Source organism: Mirounga angustirostris, unplaced genomic scaffold, assembly GCF_029215605.1.
Source record: "Mirounga angustirostris isolate CCGP_5_RB_7025 unplaced genomic scaffold, mMirAng1.0.hap1 SCAF_12, whole genome shotgun sequence".
Taxonomy (NCBI): domain Eukaryota; kingdom Metazoa; phylum Chordata; class Mammalia; order Carnivora; family Phocidae; genus Mirounga; species Mirounga angustirostris.
The window spans coordinates 55367968-55383501 of record NW_026991720.1 but is presented as its reverse complement, the minus strand read 5'-3'; the positions used below and the strand labels follow the sequence as shown (position 1 = coordinate 55383501).

Genomic DNA, 15534 nt, shown 5'->3' with positions numbered 1-15534 from the left:
AAGATTTTTTACCTATTCCATATTCAAATGAATGTCACCCAGAACAAGATCAAGAACATTTCCCTTACCCAGAAAATTTCCTTTGCCTCTTAGTCAATGCTATTTCCTCCAGAGGTAATTTTTTTTTAGGTTTTAACACTGTAGATTAGTTCTGCCAAACTTTAAATTTCATTTAAAGGGAATCAGTAGTTCATACAGCTTTTTACCTGTCTTCTTTTACTCCACTTTAAGCATAATGTTTTTGAGATCCATCCTATCAGTAGTTTGTTCATTTTTATTATTGTGCATTATCCCAGTGTATAAACACACCCTAATTTGTTTATCCATATACCTGTGGATCAGTGTTTAGCTTGTATCCCACTTAGGGCTATTAATTTTGCTAGCAATTTTTATCAAGACATAATTGATAGGTAACATTGTTTTACTTTCAGGTGTAAAACATAATGATTTGATATATGTATATATTATGAAATAATCACAATAATTCTATTTAACATCAATCAGCACACAGTTATAATTTTTTTTCTTGTCATGAGAACTTTTAAGATGTATTCTCTTAACAACTTTCAAACAAAAAACCACAGGATTATTGTCACTATGCTGTATATTACATCTCCAGAACTTATTTATTTTGTAACTGGAAGTTTGTACCTTTTGACTACTTTTACCCATTTTGCCTACCTCTTACCCCTACCCTCACCTCTGGCAACTACCAATCTTTTCTCTGCAAGTTCACGGGTTTTTTTTAGATTCCACCAACAAATGAGATCACATAGCATTTGTCTTTCTCCATCTGACTTATTTCACCTAACATAATGCCCTCAAGGTCCATCCAAGTTGTCACAAATGGGAAGATTTTCTTCTTTTACTATGTTTTTCTTTTTCTTTTCTTTCTTTCTTTCTTTCTTTCTTTCGAGAGGGAGGGCATTTTGGGGGGGCAGGGGAGGAGGGGCAAAGGGAGGTTGAGAGAGAGAATCTTAAGCAGACTCCATGCTCAGGGTGGAGTCCCATGTGGGCCTCAGTCTTACGATGCATGAGATCATGACCTGAGCTGAAATCAAGAGTCAGACGCTTAACCAGCTGAGCCACTCAGGTGCCCTGATTCTCTCTTTTTTTGTGTTGCTGAATAATACTCCATTGTATCACATTTTCTTTATCCATTCATCCACTAATAGAGACTTGGGCTGCTTTTGTGTCTTGGCTATTTTGAGTCATTTGCAGTGAGTATGAAAATGCATGTCTTTTTATTGTTATGTTAATCACCATACATTACATCATTAGTTTTAGATGAAGTGTTCCATGATTCATTGTTTGTGCATAACACCCAGTGCTCCATGCAGAACATGCCCTCTTTAATACCCATCACCAGACTAACCCATCCTTTTGAGTTAGTATTGTCATGTCCTTGGATAAATACCCAGAAGTGGAATTGCTGGATCATATGGTAGTTCTATTTCTAATTTTTTAAGGAAACTTCATACTGTTTTTCCTAGTGGCTGCAACAATTTACAACACACCAACAGTGCACAAGGGTTTTCTTTACTCCTCGTCCTTGCTGTCACTTGTTATTTCTTGTCTTTTTGATAATACCCATTCAAACATGTATGAGATGGTATCTTATTGTGGTTTTGATTTTCATTTCCCTGATGTGATTAGTGATGTAAACACCTTTTCATGTCCTGTCAATCATCTATATGTCTTATTTATGAAAAATATCTTTTCAGATCCTCTGCCATTTAGGGCTATTATGAATAAAGCTGCTATGAAAATTTCTTATTATTGTGATAAAAAGCATGTAACATAACATTTGCCATCTGAACCATTTTTAAGTGTACAGACCAGTGATGTTAACTATATGCCCATTATTGTGCAACATATCTCTAGAACTTTTTCATCTTGCAAAACTAAAGCTCTATACCTATTAAACAACAATTTATCTTTTCCCCATTCCCCCAGCTTCTGGCAACCACTATTCTACTTTCTGCTTCTAAGAATTTTACTGCTTTAGATACCTTATACTAGTAGAATTATGAAGTATTTGCCCTTTTGTGACTGACTTACCTCACTTAAGCATAATGTCCTCAAAGTTCATCCATAATGTAGCATATGACAAGATTCCATCCTTTTTAGACCTGAATAATATTCCATTGTAGGTATATGCCACATTTTCTTTATCATTCATCTATTAATGGACATTTAGGTTGCCTCCACCTCTTGGATACTGCGAATAATTCTTCAGTGAATATGAGTGCGCAATTATCTCTTCAAGATCCTGTTTTCAATTCTTTTGGATATATACCCAGAACTGGAATTGCTGGATGATATGGTAATTATATTTTTAATTTTTTGAGGAACCTAAGTCTCTATGAAATTTTTGTACAGGTTTTTATTTTGTGAACACAAGCACTCAATTTTGTTTGATATATACCTAGGAGTGAAATCACCAAGCTACAGGGAAGCCATGTGTTTTACTTTGTAAGAAACTTCCAAACTGCTTTCCAAAATGATTATGCCATCTTTCATTCCCACCAGCAATGAATGACTATTTCAGTTGCTTCATATCCTTACCTACACTTTGTAAAATCAGTCTTCAAAATTTTAGCCTTTCTAGTGGGTATGTAATGGTATCTTACTGTGGTTTTAACATTTTTTCCAAAGACCCATATTCATGTTCACATCATGCCTCTTGGCACATACCCTCCCCTCTGTTTTGAATACTTACCTTCCTTTTCCTCCCACTGACCCTATGCTGGCCTCTCCATTTTCTTCCACTTATCCTTTAGATCTCAGATCAAATATCACTTCCTCTTCTTGGAGAATGTTCACTGACCATCAACCCCAAAATTAGATCGGATACCCCTGTTATATTTTCTATGTCTCCTCTATACTTCTAATACCTAGAAGAGAGCCAGGGTGTATAACAGACAGTCTATTATTGTTTGAGTCAGTGAAAAATTCAGTAACGTGGGGAATGTCAGAACTGGTAGAGATGTGGAACTTTGGAGGCTATGGGAAGGTAAACCATGACAGCCATTCTGGAAAGCAATTTAGTACCATTTACTATACACAAAACATATGACCTAGTAATCCTGCTCCTGTGGTATATACTGAAGACTTTCTCATCAGGGGTCATTAAAGTACATGTACTAGGAAGTTCACTATATCTTTATTCATGGTGGGTAGACAGAGGGAGTCAAACCTGGGGTCCATTATTGAGAGAATGAGTAGTTAAAATGTGGCAGATGTATACCATGGACATGCCATGTGGTTCTTAGCAGCTACAGACTAGATAAACATAACTGCATTGAAGTATTTAATAAATACAGTACTGAGTGAGAAAATTAAGCAACAGAAATTATATATGTATATAAAAATAAAATTTACATAAAATAAAAATATATGCCCACAAAACAATAATATAAAGCTTTGAAGAACACCTTACCAACAAAATAATGTACCTAACATTAGATTGCTTGCCTTGCAGGAGGAAGAGAAAGTAAGATATTAAAGATATTAAATTAAATCAATAAAACAAGAGAAAATATGCCTTACTAAATAACATTATTAATATAAATAAAGAAATACTGTTTCAAAAATCATAAGAAATGAAATACATTTAAGGAATTATATAAGAATTTAAGGAAAATACAAGAATTTAATTTTATGCTATATATTTTCTCAAGTTAAATTCTTTACTTTCTGCTTTATATTTTTGTAAGTTTTCTTAACCTGTGATTGCTGGACTGAACAGGTCCTTCTCTTAAATATGTGTTGTAATCTTTGCTCTTTATTGACAGAAAATGATCAGTGTTCACTGTGAAATTGGCTTGCTCTAATAGAAGTTTATGTCTTTCAATTAGCTAAACCATTGAACTAAAATTTATCTTTGGAGGTTTTATTTTTATATGTATTCCTGACCTTACTGTGTCTCCATCTTACCTAATTACAAATGAAATTAAATTCAAAAATGCAAAAATTGCATCTCTTCCCTTTCCCCATCTCTTTCCACAACTGTGTTTTTGTTAATCAAGTTATACTTGGTGTGTGCACATAGATGATGGAAGTGGGAAGCCCCCACATTTCCAGAGCGTTGCTTCTCAGTCTTTCACCGAAACAACCATTAAAAGGTCATTCCTCACCAGTTGACTTTCTAAGTGTTTCATGAAAATGATTTCTTTAAAAAAATGATCTTTTTAAAGAAATATGTAGACATATAAAACAATTACCTAGGGATAGGAATTAAGTAAATACAGTACCACCTCCACTGAAAGCTATAATAAGATTAATCATCACAATGGCAGGTATAAATAATACAATTCTTCTATAGTTGTTCAATACTTTACAGTATATAAAGCATGTTCTCTTAAATTACCTCATTCAGTTAAGCCTGAGGGCAGGTCAGGGACTACTTCAATTTTAAAGAGAAAATTGAGAATCTACAAGTGTTGACTTGCTCAAAGTTAAGTTTTAGAAAGTGGCAGAGCTCGGACTTAAACACAGAGAATCTACCTTGAAATCCGGGAGATTCTTCATCCTGCTGTGCTACTAACAATATTTCTATGCAGCAAGACACCGAGAGAATTTGTCAGTTATGTGGATGTGTATTTGATTCAGTAGAAGGTGGAGATTAGTAAGTGGACTATTTACAAAAAAGTGATCAGTATGAAATGATTTTGAAGGGAGAAAAGGGAAGAGAAGCATCTGATGAGAAGTTTTATATTGTACCTGAAGGTCCCCATGTTTCAACAGAAGAGGATCCGTTTTTGCCAGTAAGTGTGGGTTGCACAGTAGATACCCTGCTCATGTCCTCAGAGCCCAGACTGGACATGTATACATCTGGAAAATGCACAGATCTTCCACCAAGTGTAGATATGTATTACTTACATATGTGACCCCTGGGACATTTTCTCTACGCACTATTGTCTCTGAAATTCCAGCCACAGCTGAGTCCTGGGTGTGGGGGAAAAGATAATCTTGCTGTTGCTTTGGGTTAGAAATAGGAAAATGCAGGTTGGGGGAGTGATGTCACTAAGATGGGAGAGCAGAGACCTGAGCTTTAGTCCCCCAACAAAGATCAGTAATTGGACATCTATCCATGAAAAAAAAAAAAACAGCTCTGGGAGAGCTCAGCAGTCCACTCAAGAAACTTTAGCAACAGAGTGGAACAAAACAACAGAATAACCACCCAAAAAGGGAAAGAAGAACAGCTTTGTTTTGCCTGAGTCATCCCATCCTCCAGGCTGATACTACTCAGCATCAAGAGGGCCTAAGCTAGAAAGAGTTCCCCTTGCTGGGAAGGGAAGAACAGCTTGAGTGACCAGCATCCCCAGCCTTTTGAGACACTGCAGGAAAAACCCACTTCAGTTTCACCCCACCCAGAGAACTGGCAAAGCTGAGATATACATAGATGGCTAGGAACAAGGAAGAAGGGTGGGGGCTACCAGTATCAGATATGCAATGGGAGTGATCATGGTTTCCAAGGACATGCTCTGCAAGGACCCCAGCAGCTTTCACTGATGAAGAAAAGCCAATGTCCAGAACAGCTGCTTCAGACCCCCTGCAGATTTTACCACTGAGGATTTTACCCCACAGGTTTTCATCATGCTCACCAGTTGCCCAAGTTTTTCCCCATTTCCTCCCTCTGCCACCCATGCCTCTGGAGCCTGGGATTTATATCAGCAGCCAACTCCAGCATCTGTGGCTATGCCAGTGCAAGACACCAACCTTGACCCTGCCACTGACCCACCACCATGCACACACTCAGGGCTAGCCCTTTCTGCTATGCATCTGCACATGCTGGCCTGACTCCCATCACTAGCCTCCACTGCCATGTATACACACATGGTAAGACTCTGCAGCCATGGGAGTCCATGCTGACAGTCAAGGCCCCCACAACTGCCAGGGGACAGGATTCAGCCCTCTCTTCTGTCACTGGCCTGATCTGCTGAGCCCACATGCAGCTAGTCCCTCCAACTGTGCACCTGCACACCACTGGCCAACTCACCATCACTAGCCTAAACGCCATGCCCATACCTGTGGTGAGACCCTTTGGCCACAGGAGCATACTCCAAAAATCGAGGCCTACATCTAGCCCTGACTTCTGTCACTAACCTGCACCATTGGGCTCAACTGCATCTAGTCCCTCCAGCTATGTCCTGCACCCCACCAGCCTGAGTCCCAACACTCGCTTCCACTGCTGTGCACCCTTGGGAAGGCTTGCCTTCACAGGAGTATATGCCAAGACCCAGCGCTCTTGCAGCCAAGTGTGTGCAGTGCCAGCTCCAGCCACCACAGTGACCTGTCCTGGTACTGGTGCTGTATTTGAAGAAGATACTGAGGACTCCAAAATCCCTTGCAGTCACTCCAGCACCTCCCCACTCGCCCTGCCATCATAGTGCTCACCAAAGATTAGACAGTTGTTAGTGTTGTGGACCTGAGATGCCTGAGCCAGCCAAATATCATGCCTTCCTGCCCCAGACACAGAGCCACAGGGATCATGAAGAATCAGAGAAACCTGACACGACCAAAGTAACAGAGTAAACTTCTAGTAACTGAACCAAGGAAATGGGGATACATGAATTGCCTGAAAAAGAATTAGAAATAATTGTTTTAAAGGTGCTCAGAGAGTTACAAGAGAAACAATTCAACAAAAATCAGGAAAACAATAAAAGAACAAAATGAGAAGCTCAACAAAGAGACAGAAAACAGTAAATAGTCAAAGTTTGGAGCTAAAGAATACAATAAATGAACTAAAGAATAAAGTACAGAGCTCAACATCAGACTGACTCAAACAGAAAAAAGAATCAATGAAGTCAAAGACAGATAATTTGAAATTATTCAGAGGAGCAAAAAGTAAAAAATGAATTAAAAGGAATGAAGAAACCATGAGGGATTTATGGGACATCAGTAAGAGGGACTTATGGGACATCATTAAGACAATCTGTGAATTACTGGAGTCCCAGGAGGAGAAGGTGACAGAAAATTATTTAAAGTAATAGTGGCTGAACTTCCCAAACCTGAGGAAAGATTTAGATATCCTAGTTTATGAAGCTAATAGTTCAGTCCCAAATTCCAATCCAATGTGATCTTAATAAAATAATAATAAAACTGTCTAAATCAAAGACAAAGAGAGAAATTTAAAAGTATCAGGAGAAAAAAAAATTAAACCTCTCTCATAACCATCAGTGGATTTCTCAGCAAAAATCTTGCAAGCCAGGAGAGTACGATGATATATTCAAATGCTGAAATTAAAAACCTGCCAACCAGAATAGTTTACTTAGCAAAGTTGTCCTTCAGAAATGAAGTCGAGATAAAAATTTTCCCAAGCAAACAGAAGGTGAGTTAGTTCACCACCACAACACCTGCCTTACAGAAAATGCTGAAAGGAGTTCTGTAAGCTGAAAAGAAAGGATGAAAATAAATGACATGAAAGAGACATAGGTGGCTAAATGGATTTAAACAAACAAACAAGACCCATCTATATGCTGCCTACAAAAGGTCACTTTAGTTTTAGGGACACACATATGCTCAAAGTAAAAGGATGGAAAAAGTTATTCCATGCAAATGGAAACTAAAATAGAGCAGGAGTAGTTATATCAGAAAAAATAGACTTTGAGTTTAAAACTGTAACAAGGTCATTATATAGTGATAAAGAGATCAGCTTATCAAGAGAATACAACAATTATATATGCATCCAACATCATAACACCTAAATATATTAAGCAAATACTAACAGATCTGAAGGGAGTAATACACAGCAATACAATAATAGTAGGAGACTTCAATGTCCCACTTTCTGCAATGGATACATCTTCCAGACAGAAAATCTATCAGAAAACATTGGACTTGATCTATACTTCAGGACAAATGGATCTAATGGACATGTACAGAACATTTCATTCAACAGCAGGAAAATACACACTTGCTCAAGTGCACATAGAACACTCTCCAGGACAAATCACATTTTCTGTCACAAAAAAAGCCTTAGCAAATTTTTAAAAACTGAAAATATACTAAGTATCTTTTCTGACCACAGTGGTATGAAATTCAGAACCAATAACAGGAGAAAAACTAGAAAATCCACAAAAATGTGGAAATTAACACTCTTGAACAACTAATGGATCAAGGATGAAATCAAAAGAAAATAAAAAAAATATCTTGAAACAAAAATGGAAACACAATATAACAAAATTTATGGGGTAAAGCAAAAGCAGTGTTAAGAAGCAAATTTATAGCAATAAATGCCTAAATAAATAAACTCATACAACCTAACATTACACCTTAAAGAACTTCTAGGAAAAAGATCAAACCAAGCCCAAAATTAGCAAAAGAAAGAAGATGACAAAAATCAGCAGAAATAAATGAAATTAGCAGAAATAAATGAAATAAAGAATAGAAAACAACAGAAAAGGTCAACAAAATTGAGTTGTTTTTAAAAAAAAAAAAATTAGCAAACCTTTAGCTAGACTTACCAAGAAAGAAAGAGGACTCAAATAATAAAATTATGAATGGAAGAGGGTACATTACAACTAATACCATACAAATGCAAGTGTCATAAGAGACTACTATGAACAGTTATATGCCAACAAACTGGATAACCTACAAGAAATTGATAAATTCCTAGAAATATACAATATACCAAGACTGAATCATGAATAGAAAATCTGAACAGACCAATGATGAGTAAGTAGATTGGATCTGTAATTAAAATCCTCTCAACAAAGAAAATTCAGTCCCAGATAGTTTCACTGGTGAATTCTGCTAAACATTTAAAGAAAAAATAATAGCAGTTCTTCTCAAACTTGTCTAAAATATTGAAGAGGAGAGAACACTGTCAAACTTATTTTAATGTAGTCCACATTACCTCATTCCCACAGTCAGATACTATAAGGATTCTACAAGAAAAGAAAATTATAAGCCAATACCCCTAATGAACTTTGATGCAAAAATTCTCAACAAAATACTAAGCACTTTCAACTACACATTTAAAGAATAATTCAACATCATCAAGTGGGATTTATCCCTGAGATGGTTCAATGTGTATAAATCTATCACTGTGATACACCACATGACTAGAATGAAAGATAAAAATCATATGATCCTCTCAATAATGACATAAAAAGCAACTGACAACATTTAACACCTTTTCATAATAAAAACTCTTAAGAAATTAGATATAGAAGGAACAGACCTCAACATAATGAAGGCCATATATGACATGCCCAAAGCTAACATCATACTCAACAGTAAAAAGTTTAATACTGTCCCTCTAAGATCAGAAACAAGACAAGGGTACCTGATCTCACTACTCCTATTCAGCACAGTACTGGAAGTAAGCAATTCCTATCAGAATTCCAATGGCATTTTCCACAAAAATAATTTTTAATAACTAAATTAAAATTTAATAAGATGAAAAAATTCATATGGAATTTAAAAAGACCCTAAATAGCTAAAGCAATATTGAAAAAGAACAAAGACATCCCACATCCTGAGTTAAAACTGTATTACAAAGCTACAGTAATCAAAACAGTATGGCACTGTCATAAAACCAGACATATAGACGAATGGAACAGAACTGACAGCCCAGCAATAAACCCTCACTTATATCGTCAGCTAATACCTACCAACGGAACCAAAGATATTCAGTGGGGAAGCAATAATCTCTTCAGTAAATGGTATTGAGAAAACTGGATATTCACATGCAAAGAATGAAGTTGGACCCTATCTTACACCACTCACAAAAATGAACTCAAAATGGACTGAAGACTTAACTGTAAGACCTAAAACTATAAACATAGTTGTAGTTTAGAAGAAAACATAGGGGAGAAGCTCCTTGATTTTGGTTTTGCCATGATTTTTTGGATATGACAAAAAGAAGAAAAAACAGCAAAAGCAAAAATAAACATGTGTAACTACATAAACCTAAAAACTTCTGCACACCAAAAGAAACAACAAAATGAAAAGGCAACCTATGAAATAGAAAATCTTTGCAAACCATGTATGTATGTGCTATATGATATATTTGTAAACCATGATACATATATAAGGGGTTGATATTCAAAATACATATGGAACTCATACAATTCAATAGCAGAATATAATAATTTGATTAAAAAATGGACAAAAGGGGCGCCTGGGTGGCTCAGTCATTAGGCGTCTGCCTTCAGCTCAGGTCATGATCCCAGGGTCCTGGGATCAAGCCCCCCGTCGGGCTCACTGCTCCACAGGAAGCTCGCTTCTCCCTCTCCCACTCCCTCTGCTTGTGTTCCCTCTCTTGCTGTGTCCCTCTCTGTCAAATAAATAAATAAAATCTTTAGAAAAATGGACAAAAAGAATAATTTGATTAAAAAATGGACAAAGGACCAGAACAGATATTTTTCTAAAGAAGACATGGCCAACAGGTATATGAAAAGATGTTCAGTATCCCTAATCAGTAGGGAAATGCAAATCAAAACCACAATGAGACACCATTTTACATCAGTTAAAATGGCTAGCATAAAAAAGACAAGGGGAAACAAATGTTAGTGATGGAGGTTCCTCAAGAAATTCAAAGTAGAACTACCATGTGATACAGCAGTCTACCTTCTGGGTATTTATCCAAAGGAAACAAAAATCACTGTCTTGAAGAGATATCTGTACTCTCATGTTCATTGCATTACTCACTATAGCCAAGACAAGGAAACAACCTAAACATCTCTCTCCATTGATGGATGAATGGATGAAGAAAAGGTGGTATAAACTTCCAATGGACTATTAATATTATTCAGCCATAAAAGAGAAGATTCAACATGGGTGAACCTGAGGGCATTATGCTAAGTGACATAAGGCAGACAGAGAAAGACAAATACTTATCGGTATGATCTCACTTATATGTAAAATCTAAAAACATTGACCTCAATATGTATATAAGATGATGGATGTTAACTAAACCTATTACAATAATCATTTCACAATAAATGTAAATCAAACCACCTTAACCTTATACAATGATATATGTCAATTATTTCTCAATAAAACTGCAAAAGGCCCATGTTGAACTTACAGAAACAGAGACTAGATTGATAGTTACCAGGAGCTGGGAGTTGGGGGAAATAGGGCAATGTTGGTCAAAGTGTACAAACTTTCAATTATAGATGAATAAATTCCAGGGATCTAATGTAAGGCAAGGTGACTATAGTTAACAATATTGTATTGTATGCATGAAAGTTGCTATGAGATTAAATCTTGAACGTTCTTACCATAACAACAACAAAAAAATGGTACTTACGTGAAAGATGTGTTTTTGTGGTAAACATTTTATAATATATATGTGTATCAAATCATCACATTGTACACCTTAAATTTATATAATGTTGTATATCAGTTGGATCTCAAAGCTGGAAAAATTTAAGAAAACTCAGTCTCCATTAGAGTATCTAGTTTGAGGATTCTACACCTATATTATCCACATATTCTTAGATGTAAATAAGTTTGCATGTTACATATAAATTAGCTACTTAAATGTTTTCTTTAAGAATTTTCTTCTCAGAATGCTGATCATTTTAGTTTGGAAAGATTTTAATAGAGTATGACTCATTTAAATAGCTTTTATCTTATATGGCAACTCTAAACACTTTCTCACAGCCTCCTTATCCAGTATACTCTTGGTCAGGCTATAACTTCGTAAGAAATTATTTTTGTGTGTGTGTGCTCCACGTAGACTCATTTGGAACTCCCTCATTTGGGTAATGTTAAATAATGAATGATATTTCTCATTCTTTAGAGGATCCATTAAAATCCTTTTTATTACCATCTCATGGATAGAAACTTTATTTCAATATTTTAAATTTATTACAAAAACACTAAGTTAAAATGGCAACTACTTATAGATGCATAGAAATCTTGGACTTTTTTTCCCTATAAATCTATTAAAAAACGTAGCTAACTAGTCTTCATAAACAGCTGTGTTTTAAACATGGCATTTTTTTCTAATATGAAAGTAACTCATTATAGAATACTGGCAAATATAAACTATATGAAAAAGAAAATGAAAACCACCATCTATTATCCCACCACCCAAAGAGAACCATCATCCAAATATTGTGTTTCCTTAGTTTCCTGTGGTAGCATAGGCATAACTCTGTATCTTTGTGCCATTCACACAATTTTATGTATGTGTTAGATGACAAAGGGACAAATCCAAAATATTAAATATGTAGTGTCTCATAGTGTTTATTATTTACAAGTCACTTTTATCTCCTTTTTTTTTAACCTTCACTAATTCTGTTAGGAACATTTTTTCCCAGGGTTTTGAACCTGAAGCCACCGCTTCACAGAAGTGTAGTTACAACATTAGCAATTTCAACATTAGCAAATCCTAGAGCTCAGATTCAAACTCAATTCTCTTGGCATCTCAAATCCCAGTTTTCTTCCTTCAACAATCCAACTACTTTATGTATTTGGATTTCTGCTACAATCTGTCCCTTTGACTAAATTAAAAATCATTCTAAAAGTTTGCCTTAAAACACCCTCAGAGTGTTACTAAATTAAGTTTAAATATCAAGTATAAATTTTCAAGCAATTAGTTTTGGTTTTGCCTGAGCAGAACACCCCACAGATGATGCTGAATAAAAACTATTTACACACTACTATAGAGCATTTCTTGTAAAAACATTGGGTCTGTAGCAGCGATTTGCTAATCAAATTCAGAATTTGATTTGAAATGCCTCCGGCAGGCAGCCAATCCAGTTATGAAAGAACAGAAGCAAAAACTAGAGCCCTGGTGAGTCTCCTCCAGAAGCGAGCTGGGTCTTTTGCTCTCATTAGCAAACTGGTTCCATAGGAAATCATTGTGATTGCTCCTAAAATAAAATATTGTAGTTAATTTTTTCAATAAATTATTGGACTGTGCTAGACACAAAACAGGTACATTTCAGAATCTAGAATTATAAAATATTTTGACATGTTTTAATATAAACAGGAACATTTCCAATGATTGCTTGGATCTAAAATGTTTTTCCACTTGACATTTGTTTATACTTCCTAGGAAAGAAACGCTATTTATGGATAACTGAATAACACAAATAAACATCAGAGAGAGCTGAAAAATCAGCTTTGATTATGCATGAAAATCTACAATGTCATTGTGTACTCTTATGCCGTATTCTGATTGCCTGTTTATTTTTACAGAACTGCTGGTGAGCCTATGGAAGAGGAGCCAGCCTTGTGAAGTGCCAAGCCCCCCACCCCCATATTTCCTGTGTGTGACATCATTGTGTATCCCCCCCACCCAGCACCCTCAGACATGTCTTGTCTGCTGCCTGGGTGGCACAGATTCGGTGTAACATAAACACTGGGCACAAAATTCTGAACAGCAGCTTCACTTGTTCTTTGGATGGACTTGAAAGGGCATTAAAGATTCCTAAAACGGAACTGCTGTGATTTTAAAGTTACAGTAAATCACGATTGGAAGAAACTGCTTCCAGCATACTTTTAATATGCTGGGTGACCCACTCCCAGGCCCAAAGTATGAACTAATAACATCCAGTACAGCATTAGATACTATTAATTATTATGGATGCTATGACAGCCAGTGAAATTTTGGGCAAAACCTGAGAAATACTCATTCCTGACATTCTGATCAGTTTCTTGTTGGGTAATTTTTGTTAGTCTTAAATTGTTTATAGGATTTGCTTTCAACTATGAACCGATAGCAGTTCCCGACATATTGCAGGGGTTGTTTTGTTGTTTTGTTTTGTTTGTTTTTTGGCCTTTGTTTTAACACATTGTTCAACTCTTGCTAGTAAGAGTTCAAGATGGAGGAACTGGGATGAGGCTTTTTTCAATAGAATAAACCATGCTATATCTCAAAGTCCAAATGCCAAAGGAACCTCATACTGTATGTAATGGTGCAATATTTTATGTCACAGTTTTTGAAAAAAATAACCCTATTTCCCTAACATCCCTCTGTGTATTCTCACACATGGGAGATTTGCAATTGTATTTGAGGATGAGGTCTCCCGTCCCCCTCATACATCCCTTGCCCTGATGATAAGAGTTTCAAGCATATGTTCCACCGAGGATGGTCTTAATTTTTTCCAAATCTCTCAAGAACTTAGTTCTCACTTTTCATCTTATTTCCTCCATCACATCCTTTCTTCTTACCTTTCATTATTCCTTCCTTATAGAAAAGCTAAAGATTACCCACAATCTCCCCAATTACTCAGGAGCTTTGAGTATTTCATTTATTTTATTTTATTTTTTACTTTTCAGGTTAACACAGTTGCTTGGCATGATGTGTTCTTTTAGCGGTGACAGCACTGAGGTGAAGCAATATTACTGAATTTTCTAGATCTTCAAAATGTGTTAATGAAGGCATTGCCTATTTGAAGTCACCTTGAATTGTGTTAACCTTGAAGTTGTGCCTTCCTGCGGAAAAAACACAAAAACACAAATTTAACCTTTACACATGTTGCCTTAATGTCAAAGGCTAAAAATAAAGGACATTTATTTCTGAGATTAAAAGTGATTTACTAAATAGAACTACGTTATGCCCCTACCTCCCAAAATTTTATTTCAGTGTATAACTCAAACACCTAAAGACATTGATGTAGAATACCTCGCAGTATTTAATATCTGACAATGCTTTTTGAAAGAGTTGATGTTTCTTTTTATATATTTTCCTAACTCAAAGGATATATTAAAGCCATAAGTGAAGATTGTCATGCTTTTATTCAGAAATCTGAAGGAAACTTTAATTAAAACAAGGTTTTAGGGAAGGCCGTGATATGAAAGATATAGAACAATATGGTTTTAGTTAAAGAGGACTCTAACCTGTAAATCAAAGATGAAAGATCTCACTCAAGTAGAATTATATAACTCCCTTTTGTTATATAGTCAGACCATATTTTTCATGCATTTAGTTTTTTTAGGATTACCGTTTTAATTTTAAAGACTTTTATTACATATACAAAAATGGCTCAATACTTAGTTTAACATCTTAGAAATTTGAGACACCCTTTGAAATAGGAAATCTGAAATAGAATGTAACTCAGTATTAGGTAAAAATTAGTTTTATTACATAAGGGTAAGGTCAATCTAGATTCACAATAGTAATGAATTTTTGAAAAAATTAATATTTTCAGAGAAATTCATGCCAATCATATTTGCTAGCTCTTGCTATTTTCTGTAATTGTTTGAGATTTACTTACAGAAAACCAAATCGTGGAGCCGAAGGGGAAAAAAAGACACCCCCCCCTTAACAAGGAAAGTTGTATCATATTTTAATTGGAAACGTAATTGTGACTTTTAAAAATCAACTTCATAGTAACAAATCTCTGTTATGACTTTCAGTCTTCCCAGGTATTTTTTTAGATATTGAATAATAAAATGAAACAGTATAGTGCAATCATACTAATTTACTGAAGTTTCCTATAATAATTTTGCCACATACCTGCTATACACAGCCATCAAACTGATAAAGCCAAATCACTAGGACATCTCCATAGTTGTTTAGATTTAAAACAGACACATTAATGAGTTAATCACACATCCTCC

At 35.6% G+C, this 15534-nt stretch overlaps 2 protein-coding genes across 5 annotated transcripts in view; one reads left to right on the top strand and one right to left on the bottom strand.

The window, feature by feature from the left end:
• HDAC9 (histone deacetylase 9) overlaps nucleotides 1-13930 on the top strand; it is a 918445-nt gene extending 904515 nt beyond the window's left edge. Inside the window, exon 26 of the mRNA XM_054505257.2 lies at nucleotides 13168-13930. Within this exon, the coding sequence (XP_054361232.1) occupies nucleotides 13168-13207 (40 nt within the window). The 3' untranslated portion in view covers nucleotides 13208-13930. The remainder of the gene's footprint in view (nucleotides 1-13167) is intronic.
• A 307-nt stretch (nucleotides 13931-14237) lies between these two features.
• TWIST1 (twist family bHLH transcription factor 1) overlaps nucleotides 14238-15534 on the bottom strand; it is a 79949-nt gene continuing 78652 nt past the window's right edge. The window contains exon 5 of one of the 4 annotated variants that reach the window (XR_010406508.1): nucleotides 14238-14406. The gene's annotated coding sequence lies outside the window, so the exon portion shown is untranslated. The remainder of the gene's footprint in view (nucleotides 14407-15534) is intronic. The other 3 variants (XR_008505258.2, XR_008505257.2, XR_006788754.3) reach the window with 3 other exon arrangements.